The following is an 18,982-nucleotide window of genomic DNA, read 5'->3' as shown; positions in this document are numbered from 1 at the left end:
ATAGCTGCGCTTTTTGTGGTGGCAACAAATTGGAAAAGGAGGGTATGTCCTTCAATAGGGGAAGGGCTGAACAAACTGTGGTATATGCGGGTGATGGAATACTATTGTGCTAAAAGGAATAACAACCTGGAGAAGTTCCAGGCGAACTGGAGAGACCTCCGGGAACAGATGCAGAGCGAAAGGAGCAGAGCCAGAAGAACATTGTACACAGAGACTGATATTCTGTGGTAAAATCGAATGTAATGGGCTTCTGTACCAGCAGAAATACAATGACCCAGGACAATTCTGAGGGATTTATGGTAAAGAAGCTACCCACATTCAGAGGAAGGACTGCAGGAGAGGAAACATATAAGAAAAGCAACTGCTTCAACACACGGGTCGGGGTGGACATGATTGGGGATGTGGACTCGAAATTACCACACCAATGCAACCACCAACAATTTGGAAATAGGTCTTGATCAAGGACACATGACAAAACCAGTGGAAATGTGCATCAGCCATGGGAGGGGGAATTGCGGGGGGTGAAGGGGAAAGTAGGAGCATGAATCATGTAACCATGTTAAAAATGATTATTAATAAATTTTAAAAAAAAAATCAAAGGTAATGGACTTCTCTACTAGGAACAATGCAATGACCCAGGACAATTCTGAGGGATTTATGGAAAGGAATGCTACCCACATTCAGAGGAAGAGCTGAAGGAATGGAAACACAGAAGAAAAACAACTGCTTGAACACATGAGTTAATGCAGACATGATTCGGGATGTAGAATGGAAACAAACACACCAATGCAACTATCAATAATATGTAAATAAGTCTTGATCTATGACACATGTTAAAAACCAGTGGAAATGCGTGTCGCTATGGAGGGGGAGGGGTTGTGGGGTGAAAGGGAAAGTATAAACATGAATCATATAACCACGGAAAATTTTTCTAAAAATATAAAAACACTATGCTACTAAAAAAAAAAAGTTTGCCTATCACTGAACTAAGCTAAGTAATCAGAAAATCAATATGTGAAAAATATTTAGGAACCAAGACCTACAACATAAGCACATCTACAAAAGCCTCATTAATTCTCATTTTACTGATCTTTTTCCTTCTCAGACTCTCCTTTTCTGTCCCTGCTCCATGAAATTCAAATTAGTATTTAATCAACCTATACTCATATATAAGAGAAATAAATGGGGATCAAAAAGTATAAAAAGACAGACCTTCCCACCAATGATCAGTCCAGCTGAAAAGTCATGGTTCTTGCCTACTTTTCGTAGCACCTCAAAAGTCTGATATGCCAACTCTCTGGTAGGTGATATTATCAAAACACCTAAGCCATCTGCTGATGTCCACTGTAGACGATATAATGTTTCAAGAACCTGAAAACAGAAAATAAACTTAATTTTTAAAGAAACAAAAATTTCAACAAATGAGAAAAGAATAAAAATAAATACCAACACCAAATATCCCAAAATATATCACAATGTGACTTATACTAAACCTAAAAACATGCAACGGGCCAAAATTCCTTAGTGTGGCTTAACCAGATTAAATGTCATTGGGAAATATTAACAAAATACATAAAAATAAAATAAAATATAGGCAATATTACATTTTAAAACTAAATCAACATTTGGCCCAAAGGAAACCTGTTGTAGATTGGTCATCTCTGTTTCTATTAGAGTTTGACATCACTATCTTACACTATATATCAAAATAAGTTATAAATAAATATTAAATAAAGTCACATCATAAAAAAAGGGGAAATCTTTACAACTACAAGGGGGAAATTCTAACAAAACTAGAGAAGGAGGTGATTATAAAAGAGAAAAAGGTCATTTCGATTACATAAAATTTTTAAATTCTTGAACAAAATCAATGATGCTACAATACAAAGAGAAATTGTAGCATGGGGAAAGGTCATCATATCTAATATCTTTGACAAATGCTTACTATCAGATATGTAGGAAATTGACACAAATATATTAAGATTAAAAGCCATACCCCAATAAATGGTCAATGAAAGAAAAAGAAATCTTTAGGGAAAAAAATGCAAACTTTCAACAACCACATATAATGCTCCAAAGAAATAATAATTAGAGAAAATGCAAATCAAAAATATTCTAAGGAGTCTGAATGCAGACTGAAGCATACTATATTTCATTTTCTTCTTCCTTTTTTTATATGAGATCTCTTCCACAAAATGACTAATATGGAAAAATGTTTTAGATGATTGCACATGTAAAGTAAAATCCTTACTTTTCTAAGTGAAATGTGTTTTATCATCTGTTCTCTGGATTCTATGTTGTTCATTGAAAATAATTAATCCAGATGATTTTAATGTTGAGGTTTTTTGGGGGGAGTATTATAGTCATTATGTATAATAGTAATAATATAATTTATGTAGAGCTTTCCATCTGGTCAGGAACTAAGTTAAAATAAACAAATGTTCTGAAAGCAAGATAAAAACTCAAAAGAACTGAACAACCATCTAGGTTAAGAGGAGGAGAAAATTCAAAAAAGTCCACTGTGAACTTTTATTTATATTTTTTGCATCACTTTAGAGGCCACTGAAAATTTTTTCAACAAACCTGCTCACAGTCAAACCAAAAGTCATGTCCTCCCTCTAAAGCACAATGAAGGACCATAAGGACATATGCCTCCTTACCTCTTTCAAACTTCCAAATGACTAAAAGTAGAGGACAAGTGAAATGGGGAAGAGGGAAGTCTATTACTAAAATAAATACACCAACTCCTAAAGAATTACAAATAAACAGAAGTTCATCTGTTTATAATGAAAATAGCTCATCAACTTGATTCTACCTCACCTGTTAAAAAACAGAACTCTGGTCCATAACCCCATTAATCATGACATAAAATACTTACAGGGACAAGAAATGCCAGAGTTTTGCCTGATCCTGTCTTTGCTGCTCCAAGCACATCTTTACCCTGCAAAGCCAGGCCAATGGTCTGCTTCTGTATCTCTGTCACCATCCGATATTGTGCTTCCTGCAAGCCTGAAATGTTAGGGGGAAAGTGTTGACATTATGTAAGTGAAACTTTTTCAACTTAGAAAGCACCATCGTTCTCTCTGAAATAAAATGCTATAAGATTTTGATTATTTGGAGGTTCCTCTTGTCTTCTTTTTACTCAATATTTCCACAAAATGGATTCTTCACCTTTTTTGTGACATGGATCCCCTTTGGCAATCTGATGAAGCTCTTCTCAGAATAATATTTTTAACTGCATATGATAAAATACTTAAAGATTACAAAGGAAACCAATGATGTAGAAACTGTTATCAAAATATTTTTTTAAAGTTCACTGATCACATATTAAGAATCTCTGTTCTAGGAGTAAAGATAAGAAATAATTAAAATTAAGATCAATTAAGTTTAATTTCTTAGTAGCAGCTGATCAGGATAATGATTATAGTAAAACGAAGAATTCAGTAACAATGAAATTATATTAATCCCATTGTTCCTTATGACCCATGAACAAATATAATAACAATAATTATACATAGCTAGATAACATTTACAAGTACTTTAAGATTTTCACAAGTGCATTACACGTTAACTCATTTGATTCTCACAATAACTCTATAAGGCTGATAATACTATTATCTTCATTTTACAGACGAGAAGTACATAGAAGTAAAAAGACTTGTCCAGGGTCACAAAAGAAATAAATATTCAAAGTAGGATTTTAACTCAAGTCTTTCTGACTCCAGGTCTAGTACTCTAATCATTGTATAGATACCTAAATAAATATAATTAAAGATTTTCTTCAATCTACCCAACCACCATCAACATACCTACCTTTCAATGTTTTTCTGGACAAGGGGAAATCAGAAAATCGCATAATTTCATTCACATTTATCTGGGGAGAAAAAAGAATAGATATATAGATATATATATGAAGAAGAAAAAAATGACCATTACTCAGTCTTCTCTATCCCCATCCCCTATTATCACATTAAGGATTTCAATATAGATGCTAGTGAACTTTCCAGCATCCTGACCTCGCAGGTGCCCAATTTCAACCACCAACTGCTTTGGTCTACTTCATCCATATCTCAGCACTGTCATATTTTAAAACTCTTCCCACAGAATTGTACATTTCCTAAGATTCAGAACTCTTAAGTCCTTTTTACTATCTCTAACACTATCAACCTTTCCCATTCCCTCAACATTATAAAAGCTACAGTTAAAGCTCACTTTCATTCCCTTTGTCACTCCCTTCCACTCTTGCCTTCCTCTCTCTCCCATTCTTTGTCTCCATCTCCAGCCTATGCCTACAATAAAGCACTTAACATCAAGTTCCACCTTCAAAATCCTATAATTCCATGTCCTTGATTCTCTGCTCCTGCCCCCAGGCCACAAAAACTGCTATAGGAAGGCATGATTTCATTCACTCTAAATGTAGGTTGAATATAACCTCAGCAAGGTTCTCTCTGCTGTTCACAATCCAAATACATTGTTGGCAGTCAATAAAAAATCAGTTACAACCCATCACAGAAATTTCCCAAATAATCCACCAATTCACATATTCTCTTGACAAAAATTGTGCTATTAAGTCAAAGCCTTCACATTTTAAGCACATCTGAGTATGTGTCTATGACTCCCAAAAGACAACATGAAGTCTTGGAGGTAAAGTACAAGAAAAGGTACTGAAGTCAAAAGGAGTGTGCAATAAGGGAAAGAGCATAGAGACATAAGCCCTGTCAAATGCTGACTCTGCTTCTTTCTGTGGGACCTAGAACAATCTCTGGACTTCAATTTCTCCATTTGTAAAATGACTGGATTGGACTAAATGGTGCCTAGGGTGTTTTCCTATGATCTTACAAGAGCTGGGTGTTCACTTTTTTTTTTTTTAAACCCTTCCCTTCCACCTTAGAATCAATACTGTGTATTGGTTCTAAGGCAGAAGAGCAGTAAGGGCCAGGCAATGGGGGTTAAGTGACTTGCCCAGGGTCACACAGCTAGGAAGTATCTGAGGCCAGATTTGAATCCAGGACCTCCCCTCTCTAGGCCTGGCTCTCAATCCATTGAGCTACTCAGCTGCCCCTGGGTGTTCAATTTTAAAGCTCAGAGCTCCTCCCCTACTTTTTCCAATTACATTGCCCACTGATAGTTTATGAGTTTATGATGTCAAAAATGCAACAAAGAACCTTTGATATGGTCAAATGTTTGTCACACCTCCATTCCTGTGATCCCTCCTACTCACCAGTACACATATGAGAGGCTGAAGATGTTGAAGTAGGAATGGTGAACATATTACATTTATAAAAACTAATTACTCAGTTCCAAAAGAGCAAATAGTATTTACTAAGAGTGTCAGTTCTCCAAATTACTATAGTAAGTTATACTAGCAGTCCAGAAGAGCTAAAGAGAGAGAGAGAAAAAAAAATGCAAAGATCTATCTCAAATTTATTACTTATTCTAAGAGCTGGAAGGAGGAGTTCTGAGACCTTCTCCAATATCTCTCAAATGCATTCCCTTCAAATGGCCACCAGACTAGTTTAGACCTTTGTCACCTTTCTAGGGCTATTTGATTTTGCAATTCAGGAGCATTAGACTGGAAATATAAAACAAGACATCTTTCTCATTCTTTGGAATGACAATAAGTAATGCTTCATTTGCCCTTAAAATTTAGATCCATCAAATATTCATTAATAAAACTTTTCAGTAACATAAACCCAATTTCCAGATCTATTATAAGTTCTGAGAAGTAGAGCTATTTTAATGTAGATGCTGAAGGCAAGAGATGCTGCTTAGATCTGGAATGTACTGTCAAATTATTCATAACTCTCAAATGAGGAAAAAGTTGCATTTGTTGAATTTGCTAAACTACACTCCAGGCTTTTCAAAAATGACATGTATTATATTTTTACAATCCTTTCTGTCATATTCTTCAAGTTTCTCAATGTAACCCAGAATGGATTACCCTCTACTTATACATATTACAAGTATAACTCACTAAATATTATGTTAATCCCTACAATTCATTCTAGAAAACAACTGCTGAGGAAAAAGGAAAATGGGCACAAGGTCAGAAAGGGAATTTCTCAATGTTTTATTCAAAAATTACTAAAGTTCTAACAGCAGGGAACCCCAATTATAGGATAACCTTCCAGAATATTAAAATGACAGATGGTTATTAGATTACTGCATTTTGCCATTATCAGCAAATACCAGTTTTCCTAGGGAATATACCTTTTGCTCACTAAAGGAAAGAAATTGGCAGCCTGCAAACACCAAGAAAAACAGTATTAACAGACAAACATACCTTGCATCTCTTCCCCAAGTATGTCAGTCTCCCGCAGAGAGAAGATATAGTTCTTCCAAGAAACCAAATGCACTCTGAAATTGTTCAGCTACTGTATTGTCAACCATGACCTTTGAGTGTAATACAAGGCTATTTGTTTTTTCTTTCTTTTTTTTTTTTTTTAAAGAACCACACATCAAGGAGAGGAAAACTAATTTTTCAATTCTGGTTTTCAAACTGAATTCCAATGGACTGGAAACCACAAAAATAGATGCTTTAGTTCCCTACAGGGAGGCTATCACTCTTCTTTTCCCATCTTCCACCCTACAACTCTCTTTTATGGGAAAAGTCACCATTGCTAAAAGATAGAACAAAATTTAGGAAAAGCTGTGAGAACAATGGACCTGTACTCAAAGATTATAGATCAGTATACTTCAAGTTTGCCTATTCCTACATAGACACTAAGTTTTAATCCTCTTTTAGAGGATAAGAATCCTCATTCTACCCACTGTTAATGTACTCTCACTATCCTCAGCTACTTCTATTAATACCATTATTTGATTTGCCTACTGAATTTCCTCTTCTTCACTTACTATTACCTCACTTTAACTGCTCCCACCTCTCTACTTCTCTACTTTAAATGCTTACATCTCAAATCTGTAATAATAAAAAGGGGGGGAGGACTTTAAATATAGTTAAACTTGAAAATTCACATGCATTTCAACTTCTAAAATTTCCTATACTTGGTTCAAAAAATGCTACCACCTCATCCATTTTGGGATCTCCAGCCCCACACTTACATTTGAAAGAAAGATTATTATCTCACTGATCAGCAGTCAATAATAAATCAATATGCAGTAAGCACCTGCTACTTACCAGAAACTGCTAAGAACTGTAGATACAAACAGAAAATGAAGGGGCTCATATTTTACAGTGGGGAAACTATATATATATACGCATATATATATATATACACACATATATATGTATGTATGTATGCACATACACACACACACAAGTAAATATAAAACATACACAAGGTACTGGGGGGGGGGGGGGAATACCTAGCAGCTAGGCAGATCAGGAAAGGCCTAATATAGGAAATGGCTCTTGCCTTGAACTTTTTTTTTTAAAAAAACCCTTACCTTCTGGCTTAGAATCAATATTGTGTATTTTTTCCAAGGCAGAAGAGAGGTAAGGGTTAGGCAATGGGGGTCAAGTGACTTGCCCAGGGTCACACAACTAGGAAGTGTCTGAGGCCACATTTGAACCCAGGATCTCCCATCTCTAGGCCTGGCTCTTAGTCCACCAAGTGAGCCACCCAGCTGCCCCCATTGCTTTGAGCTTTTAAAGAAAGGTAGAGATTATAAATACGGGAAGGAAGAAATACACTCCAGAAGGGAGAGTTAGCCTGTGCTAAGCCTGGAATGTTCTCTCCTTCAAGCCTATCTCTTATAACTCTTGATTTCCTTCAAGGCTTATTTCAAGTTCCACTTTCTACACAAAAAATTTCCTGAAATCTCTAGTTCTGTTGCCTTTCCTCTCACCAAATTACCTTTCTGTTATTTATTACTTATGTGTTTATTTTCTATACATATTGTTTATACTTACATATATGTTACTTCCTCCAACAGAAAGTAAGCTCCTTAAGGGCAGAGGCTATTTCATATTTGTCTTTGTACTCCTAGCACCTGGCATAGTGCACAGAATATAGAAGACTTTTAATAAATACTTGCTGAATGGCTTAAAAGAGACAAGAGATAGGATGTCATGAATGAAGATCAAGTAGGGTGGAACATAAAGTAAATGGAAGGGAATAATGTGTATGTAAAAAATCTTGAAAAGTAGGCTGGCAATGGTGTGAAGTATTTTAAATCCCAGAGAAGTTTGCAGGTGTCCAAGAGGTAGCAGGGAACCACTGATGTCCTTTGAGCAAAAGAGTGATGTAGTCAAAACTGTGCCTTAGGGATATCACTTAGAACAGTGTGGAGGATGGATTAGAAAGAATAGAGTTGAGGTAGGCAATGAGCTTATTTTAATATTACAGTTAAGGAGTCAAAAGGACCCAAATATGGGAAGAGGTCATATCAATAAAAAGAAAAGTGTAGGTGCAAAAGATGCTGTGGAGGTAACATTGCCAAAATTTGGTATGTTAGATAAGGGAGAGTAAGAAGTTGAGGTTGATTCAAAGGTTGTGAACATAGAAGACCAGAATTATGGTTCCTTCAAAAGAAAGTTTAAAAGGATTTGGGAGAAATGGCTTCTATATTTTAGATGATTAGTCTGAGATGCCTATAGGGCAGCCAGTTCAAAATGTCGAATAGGCAGATGAGGCAGAACTGAAACTCAGGAGAAAGACAAGAGCAATAAATATAAATATGAAAATAAGCTGCATAGAAATGAACAAATGAGAGACAGAGAGCATTTTAAGATGTAAGATGGATAATTTTGATTATATTAAATTTTTAAAAAGCTTTTATAAAACAAAACTAATATAACCAAGATTAGAAGGGAAACAAAAAAAAATTTCTCTCAAAGGTCTAATTTCTCAAATCTATAGTGTAGTAAGTCAAATTTATAAGAATATGAGCCATTCTCCAAGTGACAAATGATCAAAGTATGAGCAAATAATTTTTAGATGAAGAAATCAAAACAATCAATATTCATGTGAAAAAATGTTGTAATACTAATTGGAGAAATGTATATTATAACAACTCTGAAGTACCACCTCACACCTATCAGATTGGTCAATATGACAGTAAAGGAAAGTATTAGATGTTGGAGGGAATGTGACAAAAGTGGGACACTAATACAGTACCAGTGGAGTTGTAAATGAATTCATCCATTCTGGAGGTCAATTTGGAATTATGTCCAAAGGGCTAAAAACCTGTGCATAGCCTTTGAGCCTGTAATACCAACACTGGATCTATATCTCAAAGAGATAATAAAAAAGGAGAAAGCATCTACCTGTACAAAAATATTTATAGCAGCTCTTTTGGTAGTGGCAAAGAATTAGAAATTATAGGAATGTCCATCAACAAGGGAATAACTGAACACATTGTGGTATATGTTGGTGATGGAATACTAGTCTGCTATAAGAAATAAGAAATAAGCAAGCTGGTTTCAGAAAAAGCTGGAAAGATCTACATGAACTCATGCAGAGCAAAATAAGCAGAATCAGGAGAACATTGTACACAGTAACAGCAATAATGTATAATGATCAACTGAAAACTTGGCTACTCTCAGCAATGCAATGATCTGGGACAAGTCTGAAAGATTTATGACGGAGAATGATATCCACCTCCAGAGAAAGAACTGTTGATTCAGATGGATACAGATCAAAGCATACTATCTTCCACATCAATGTATTTGGGGTTTTATTTGGGGTTTTGGTTTTGTATTAATGTGCTCTTACAACAATAACCAATATGGAAGTGTGTTTTGTGTGATAATACATGTATGGCCCAGATGAAATTTCTTACCATCTCCAACTGGGGGAGGAAAAGGAGAAAAAGAGGTGGTTTGATCTTGTAATTCTGGAAAATGTATGCTGAAAATTATTATTAGATGTAATTGGGAAAATAAAATATCTTTTAATTAAAATAAAAAAGAAATTATCATTGAACCCATGGGAATTAATAAGATTATCAAGAGAGAGTGTAGAGAAAAGGGTCTGGGACAGTCTTGTGGAACAATCACAATAAGTGGACATATAAAGAAAATAATAGAGTCATTAGACAGATAACCTATCAATCAACAATTATTAAGTGCTAAGCATTGTACTAAACAATGGGGATACAAAACTGTTATGAAACAGTGAAACAAGGCCCTGAACTCAATAAGCTTACATTCAGATGTTATGGGAGAAAAAAAAATGTGTGTATGAGTATATGTGTATGTATGTGTATATATGCACACATATGTAGGCAGGTAAGTTATACATATACATATGTATGTGTGTGTATATTGTTTTGTTCGGCCTTCATTTTCAGGTTTTTCTATGACATGCATTGAAATGAGGCAGAATTTCACAAAGTTGTCAGTCTTTCTTTCCAAGTCACTAAGTTCAATGGCAGAACTAAAGTTAGGATGACTGGTGTTGGCCCAGGTTGTAGTGGATGATCTTGGAATCTTCAATGTCTGTCCAAGTTGTAAGCACTCCACATTGCCTGCTTCAGCCACGTTCATGGTTGTGTTGGAGCGAATTGTTCTCATCTGCCCATTCCACAAGAGGAAATCTTCTTATGCTTGAATTAGACACCCCACACCTCAACAATGGATTCAAAGCCTATCAATTACTCTCAGCCTGGTTTAGCCCATCTGCCAAGATAGTTTTAGTGCCTGCCATGCATGTTACAGCTCCTTGAGGCACAGGGGAGAGTTGGTATGTATATATAAGAATACATACAAAAAGAATGAAAAGTAGTTTTGGAATGGAGGGCAGTAGCAGCTAAAGGAATAAAGAAAGGTTTCACTTAGAAGAGAGAGTGCTTCACTTCCAAACTTCAAACTACATTACAAAACAGTAGGCATCAAAACCATCTGAGCCTGGTTAAAAAATTAAAAATAAAAATCATTCCATAGAAATTGCTCTCTCCCACAGTTTCAAATGACCTCTATGTTGCCAAATCCAGTGGCTTTTTCTCAATCATCATTCTTGTTGACCTCTCCTACAGTTTTTGACTCTGCTGATCAATCTCTCCTCCTCGATACTCTCTTCTCTCTACATTTTTGGAACACCACTCTCTCCGGATTTTTGTTCTCCCTAGATAGCCATTTCTAATCTGTATCCTCTTCTGGGTCTTCTTCTGTATCATACCCTTCAACTGTAGTTGTTCCTGAAGATTATGTTCTAGGCCCTCTTCTCTTCTTCCTATACCATTTCACTTATTGAACTTATCAGCTCCCATGGATCTAATTACCATACCTACACTGATAATTCTCAATTTACCCATTCAGCTGACCAATTTCACATCTCCAAATGGCTCTCAGATATCTCAAACTGTATGTACAGAAGACATTTTAAATTCAATATGCCCAAAATATTATCCTTACTTTTTCCCCAAACACTCCACACCTTCCTACTTTCCCTATTACTATAGAAAGCAATAGCATCCTTCCAATCCCTTGGGCTCATGACCTAGTTGTCATCCTCAACTCTTCACTATCTCTCATTGCTGCTCCCCCCATACCCATTCTATTGCCAAAGCCTATTAATTTCCCCTTTGCACAAGTTCTCAAAGGTGGCCCTTCTCCTTGAAACTGGCACCACCCTAACACAAGACTACTGAAGCAGCCTGCTAGGAGGTCTGCCTGCCTCGATTCTCTCCCCAATCCATACTGTATTTAGCCACTAAACTAATTTTCTAAAATGAAGGTCTGATCATGTCACATTCTCCCTCTACTCAATTAAATCCAATAGCTTTCTATTGTTTCTGGCATCAAATACAAAATGCTTCATTTAGCATTTAATGAGCTTCTAAGTCTTTTTGAATCTTACGGCCTTAATTCTTCCATCCAGTGTAATTAGCTTCCTAGATATTTTATGAAAACGCCACTCCATCTCTCAGTTCCAAGCATTTTTGCTAGTGATACCCAATGCCTGGAACATTCTACTTCCTTGGTTCCTGACCTCCTAATATGAAAGTACATAGTACCTGACATACTATGCATTCAATAAAATGTTCATTGATTGATTTATTAAAATTTTTTAAATGCACTGGGTTATTGAGTTTCAAATGATATAGCACATGCAGTGCTTTGCAAACCTTAAAGCATTATATTTAAGTGTTAGCTATATAGAGGTACTTAGATGATGTGGCAGAAAAGCCCAGGACTTGGAATCAGAAAGATCTTAGTTCTAACTTGACCCAAAACAGTAACTTACCAGCTGTGACACTGAGCAAGTCATCAAATGTCTATCTCAATTTCCTCATCTGTAAAATGATATAAAAGATAATAGCACCTACCTCCCAGGGTTATTATAAGGATAAGATAAAATATATGTAAAGCACATATCAGAGTGCCTTGCACATAGAAGGCACTTTTAAAATACCTATTAATTTAATTTTTTGACAGAGGAAATAAATGGGATGTACTATACAAGGGAGATTCAGAAATAATGAAACCCAATAACTTAGTGTTTAATGAACTAGAAAAAGTAAATGATTTAAGAAAAGATTCACCAAAAAAAAATAGTCTGCCAGAAATTAGGCTTAAACTATCACCTTTACACCATATTCATAATACAATATAAATGAAGGTGTAACTTTAATCTTAAAGATGATAGTACAAAAAATTAGAAGAAAAGCAGATGACATCTCAACTAGGAGTAGGAGATGTATTCTTAACAAAAGAAGGGATAGAAGCAATTACAAAAGATAAAATAATAGTTCACTCTGATTACATGAAGCTGAAAAGCTTCTGCACAAGTTAAAGTACTTAGGATAAGAAAGTCATTCCCCCATAGTGGTCAAAGGATGTGAACAGTTTTCAGAGGAAGAATTAAAACCACTAACAACTACATAAGAGAATTCTCCAAATTTCTACTAAGAGAAATTTAAATCAAAACAATACCCAAGTTTTACCTCACAACCTGCAAATTAGCAAAGGTGACAAATGATAAGAATAGCCAGTGTCTGAGTTGTGAGAAGATAACACCAGTGCATTGTTGAAGGAGCTGTGAATCAGTAAACCATTTTGGAAAGCAATTTGGAATTATGCAAATAGAGTAACTAAGATGTCCATATTCTTTTAGCCAGAGATTCTACTACTAAGTTTATATCATGAGCAGGTCATTGATAAATTTAAATTCTTCATACATGCCAAACTATTTATAGTAGCACTTTTTGTGATGACAAGGAATTGGAAACAAAGAAGATGGCTATCAAATGGATGGCTAAACAAATTGTGGTACATGAATGTAATGAAAATTACTGTGCAATAAGAAATGAGGAATAGAGAGGAGCATGGAAAGGTCTACATTAACTGATAAAGAGTAAAGTAGGTCCCCCCAAAAAAAATATACACACATGCACACACACACACACACACACACACACACACACACACATATATACAATGACTACAATAATAGGAATGGAAAAATCACTTAAAAAAACAAAAGTGAATGATAGGGGAAACTAGGTGGCTCAGTAGACAGAAAGCCAGGCCTAAAGATGGGAGGTCCTAGGTTCAAATCTGGATTCAAACACTTCCTAGCTGTGTGACCCTGAGCAAGTCACTTAACCCCAACTGCCTAGCTCTTACTGCTCTTCTCCCTCAGAACAAATACACAGTATTGATTCTAAGGTGAAAGGGGTTTAAAAAAAAAAGGGAATACCCAGCTACTTGTAAGATCATAGGAAAACACCCTAGGCATCATTTAATCCAATCCTGTCATTTTACAAATGGAGAAACTGAAGCCTTGGAACCAACACTGAGTAACAATTCTAAAATAGAAGGTAAGGGCTAAAAAATAAAAAAGGAAATTTTGCAAAATTTTAAAGAACATACTTAGAAATCTATCTGCCACGACAAAAACAGAAATTTTACAAACACAACTACAAAACCCTTTCCACACAATTAAAACTAGATCTAAACAATTGGAAAAACATTGAGTGCTCATGGGTAGGACGAGCTAACATAATAAAAATGACCATCCTACCCAAATTAATTTACCTATTTAGTGCTATACCTATCAAACTACCAAAAAACTTTTTTACTGAATTAGAAAAAACTATAACAAAGTTCATTTGGAAGAACAAAAGACCAAGAATATCAAGGGAAATAATGAAAAAAAAATATGAAGGAAGGTGGCCTAGCAGTACCAGATCTTAAACAGTACTATAAAGCAGTAGTCATCAAAACAATATGGTCCAGGCGAAGAGAAAGAAGGGAGGGTCAGCGGAATAGACTTGGGGTAAGCGACCTCAGCAAGACAGTCTTTGATAAACCCAAAGAACCCAGCTTTGGGGATAAAAACACACTATTTGACAAAAACTGCTGGGAAAATCGGGAAAACAATATGGGAGAGATTGGGCCTAGGTCAACATCTCACACCCTATACCAAGATAAACTTAGAATGGGTGAATGACTTGAATATAAAGAAGGAAACTATAAGTAAATTAGGTGAGCACAGAAGTATACTTGTCAGATCTCTGGGAAAGGAAAGATTTTAAAACCAAGCAAGAGTTAGGAAAAAAATCACAAAATGCAAAATAAATAATTTTGACTACATTAAACTAAAGTTTTTGTACAACACAAAAACCAATGCTACCAAAATTAGAAGGAAAGCAACAAATTGGGGAAAAAAGCTTTATAATAAAAAACTCAGACAAAGATCTAATTACTCAAATATACAAGGAGCTCAATCAAATTATACAAAAAATCAAGCCGTCCCCCAATAGATAAATGGGCAAGGGACATGAATAGGCAATTTTCAGATACAGAAATCAAAACTATCAATAAGCACATGAGAAAGTGTTCTAAATCTCTAATAATTAGAGAAATGAAAATCAAAACAACTCTGAGGTATCACCTCACACCTAGCAGATTGGCTAAAATGACAAAAGGGAAGAGTAATGAATGTTGGAGAGGATATGGCAGAATTGGGACACTAATGCATTGCTGGTGGAGTTGTGAATTGATCCAACCATTCTGGATGGCAATTTGGAACTATGCTCAAAAGCCTTTTGATCCAGCCATAGCATTGCTTGGATTATACTCCAAAGAGATAATAAGGAAAAAGACTTGTACAAAAATATTTATAACCTCCCTCTTTTTGGTGGCAAAAAATTGGAAAATGAGAGAATGTCCTTTGATTGGGGAATGGCTAAACAAATTGTGGTACCTGTTGGTGATTGAATACTATTGTGCTCAAAGGAATAATGAACTGGAGGAATTCCATGTGAACTGAACAACCTCCAGGAATTGATGCAGAGTGAAAGGAGCAGATCCAGGAGAACATTGTACACAGAGACTAATACACTGTTGAGGTAAAATTGAATGTAATGGACTTCTGTACTAGCAGCAATGCAATGACCCAGGACAATTCTGAGGGACTTATGAAAAAGAACACTACCCACATTCAGAGGAAGAACCATAGGAGTGGAAACACAGAAGAAAAACAACTGCTTGAACACATGGGCTGATGGGGATATTATTGGGGATGTAGACACTAAACGATAACTCTAGTCCAACTATCAATAATATGGAATTAGGTCTTGATCAATGATACATGTAAGACCCAATGGAATTGTGCATCAGCTAAGAGGAGTTGGGGGAGAGGGAAGGAACATGAAATATATAACTATGGAGAAATATTCAAAATAAAAATTAAAAAACAAAACAATAAACTTTCCAACAAAAAAAATTTTTAAAGAACATGTACTGAAAAAAAGAGATATGATAGTCTCCACTCCTACCCTTTGTATAAGTGTTATATGTTGCAAATTTCATATATTTTCAATGTGTTAATCAGTTATGCTGATTTTTCCTCCTTTTTCTTTTTTCATCTTTAAAAAATATTTTGTTATATGAGACAGCTTTCTGATAGAAGGAAGAGAAAACTGGGGTAACTAAAGTTATAGTTAAAAATACATCAATAAAACTTTTTAAGAAAAATAAGATAATATTTGCATTTAGTTTTAATGGAAACTAGGAATTTCAAGAGGGAAAGAGGGAAAGAATGTCAGGCAATGGAGGGTGTCCAGCACCGAGGCAGGGAAACTGGCAGACCCTTTTCCCAACTTCCCTGTTTCTATCCAAAGCACCACCATAGTTCCAATATCTCGAGTATTAAAGCACAGCATTATCCTCAATTCATCGCTCCTTCTCATCCCACATGTCTGATCAGTTGTCAAAGCTTGTGTTTGCCTCCAAAACAAATTTGAATCCTTTTCTCTACTCCCTTAGGCACATCTTAATTCAGACCCATATCATATCTCACTTGGAATACTGCAATGGTCTCCAAATTCAGTCTCCATGCCTCAAGTCTCTCTCTACACCAATCCATCCTCTATATTGCTGCCAAAGTGATATTCCTAGGGCAGAGACGTGACCCTGTCAATCCACTACAACAAATTCCAAAGGCTCACTAGTGCCTCTAGGATAAATTGCAGAACTGCTTGGCTTTTCAATCCCTTACAACATAGCTCATCCTATCTTTCCAGCCTCATTGTTCATTCCTCCCATTATTGAACCAAAACTAGCCTTCTCTCTGTTCTTCATTAATAGGTTACCCTGTCACTTGTCCTGACTCCCATGACTAAAATGTACTCCTTCCTTACCTCCAAGGTCAAAGAATCCCTTACCAAGCATCACTTTCTACAAGACCCTCCCCATTACTGGTGCCCTCCCCAACTATCTTGTACTTAACTATATTTTATTTGTTTTGCATTTGTTTTGTATATAATTATATGTATGTGAATGTGTATTTATACACATACATATGTATATATGTAAACAAAGAGAGAATGTGTCTCCCCTAATCAAAGGTAAGCTCCTTGCAGAAAAGGTTTTGGGTTTTTTTTCCATTTTTTTGTATTTATATTTCCAGGGCTTAGTAATGTACCTGAAAAAGTGCTTCATAAATGCTTATTGACTGAGTGAGTGCTTGAATGACTGCCTATATTCTTTAAGGGCACAATCTTCCTGCCTCATATCGCCTACCCTCCAGAGCTACCTCTTACTGACCTAAGTCTTATACATGGTATCCATTGATAATTAAACAATAGTCATTCATCTAATAAATGTCTATAAGATTATATAATACTGCAACAATAAGGATTCATTAATCACCTATCCTACAGTCAGTACCATATTCAATGTGTTTTATGAAAAGAAAGACACTATACAGTGAAAGTCTGCAGTGTTACCTGTAGATTACAAAATCCATTATGATGACATTCTAGAGTAGACATCTCAGGAACTCGTGATATATTCTAATTACTGAGCAATTAAGAAAACAAATTCTAAAATAAATTTAAAACTTATTAATGATCATTTGATCAGGGTATGCAATTTTTAACTTTTCACTTAGTGACAGATTAGTGATGCACATAAATAAGGCACCCAAAAGAATACTGAAAAATAAAATATAATAGAAGAAATACAAATTCTGAGAATACTCCTCCTGTAAAGACCTGTGGTACTTGTACTACTAACTGAAAGCAACTCCCACCATTTCACAATTTAAATGACATTTCTATATATTAAATTCTTTAAAATCAATACTCCACTCTATTCCTGCTTTACTTCCAGATGCATCAGTAGCTTCCCATTACTCAGAATTCAAAACACTCAAACTACATGTCCTTTCCAATACCTTCAGTGGATCAGTTCTAACCATACTCTGCCCCCTTATTTCTACCATCTCCCACTATTCCCTTACCTCTGTTTCCCTACTCTTCATGCCAGACCAGTTTCACCTTTAGCCTCTTCTTTTTGATTGCCAAGTCCTATCTCCCCAAGGAAATGGTATTCCTCTCCCCCAACCTTGTCACCCCCAGTCCTACATCTCAACCTCCTGGTGACCATGCCAGACCCACTAACACCACAACCCTTCTTTTCCCTCCTTAGCTTTTCTCCCTCCCATAGCACTGCCTCCTCAGTAGTCTTTCAAACACCTTTACTACACCCCCTTCTCCTTGTTTAGAGAAGGGATTATATGTCTTATTTACTTTATCCTCCTCCAAATACCTAAAAACCATAATTTGTCCATAAAATCCGTACTTCCTAAGTTTTGACCGATGAATAAATATCTGCTACTCTAAAGGTATAACTCTTCATATTTCAACAAGTGTTTCCACATGACAAACTGGGTACTCAGCACTGAATTTATTTACGTTTGACGCACAAATACAGATCAAAGGCACTATGCCACTAGACAGTGAGTGTGCCCCGTGTTACTCTTAGATTACTAAATGTACTAGGATGGCATTGCCAGAACGGCTAGTCCTGGGAACTCAAACACAATGTAACTATTTCTTGAGAAGGCCAAGAAACAGCTCTATACAAGAAACATCTATAACTCCTCGTCTTCCAGGGTGTTCTCGACCCAACACCCACCTCAGACAAGTCCCTAGCCCCGATGTCCTACAGTCCTGCTACAACCTAGAGCCCCTTCTCTCCAGGCACGCTCAACCCACTCCCCTCCTGCGGGCCTCATCAGAGCACCTTTGCCACTTCCCCGTGGGTCCGCTATCCCGTGGCCCTCTCTACACAGGTCCCAGTCCCTGGACCTGGCTTTGGCCCTCACCTTCTCGTACTCCATGGTCAGACGGCCGATGGTCTCCCGCTCCACTTGCCATTCCGGCTTCTTGAGCTGCTTCCTCAGGTCCTTCATCTTTTTCTGTTTGCGGATGTGTTTCTTCTTCCATCGCTCAAAATTCAACACCGGGTCTGTGCGGGGTCTGGATTCCTTGTCGCTGTGGGCCTTAGCCTTCTTGTCGCCCCGTTGTTCGGTCTGAGGATCGCCCCGACCGCTGGAAGCCGGTTTACCCATAGCAACGGCCACAGATCAAACCTCCCTCCCTCCAAACCAGAGGCAGCTTAGGCAAACTGGGGAAGCGTGGGGCTACCGAGACACTCGCGCATGCGTATCTCAAGCAGCCGCTCCTTCAGAGTTTTGAAACCGGGGCACGCACAGATGACGACACAGGAAAGTCAGGACGCAATTGGTGCTTTCGGTTCTCCGGCAGCAGGAAGAGAAGGGTAAAA

General features: G+C 36.6%; 1 protein-coding gene across 1 annotated transcript in view; it reads right to left on the bottom strand.

The window, feature by feature from the left end:
* The window catches only part of DDX10 (DEAD-box helicase 10), a 286,236-nt gene extending 267,469 nt beyond the window's left edge, over nt 1-18,767 (bottom strand). Inside the window, exons 1-5 of the mRNA XM_044669140.1 lie at nt 18,737-18,767; nt 18,522-18,673; nt 3,814-3,874; nt 2,879-3,009; nt 1,213-1,371 (exon numbers count right to left, since the gene is read on the bottom strand). Of these exons, the coding sequence (XP_044525075.1) occupies nt 1,213-1,371; nt 2,879-3,009; nt 3,814-3,874; nt 18,522-18,673; nt 18,737-18,767 (534 nt within the window). The remainder of the gene's footprint in view (nt 1-1,212; nt 1,372-2,878; nt 3,010-3,813; nt 3,875-18,521; nt 18,674-18,736) is intronic.
* Nucleotides 18,768-18,982: the final 215 nt, after the last annotated feature.

This window comes from Gracilinanus agilis, chromosome 3 (genome assembly GCF_016433145.1).
Source record: "Gracilinanus agilis isolate LMUSP501 chromosome 3, AgileGrace, whole genome shotgun sequence".
Classification (NCBI taxonomy): Eukaryota; Metazoa; Chordata; class Mammalia; order Didelphimorphia; family Didelphidae; genus Gracilinanus; species Gracilinanus agilis.
This window is presented reverse-complemented; position numbering and strand designations above follow the sequence as displayed.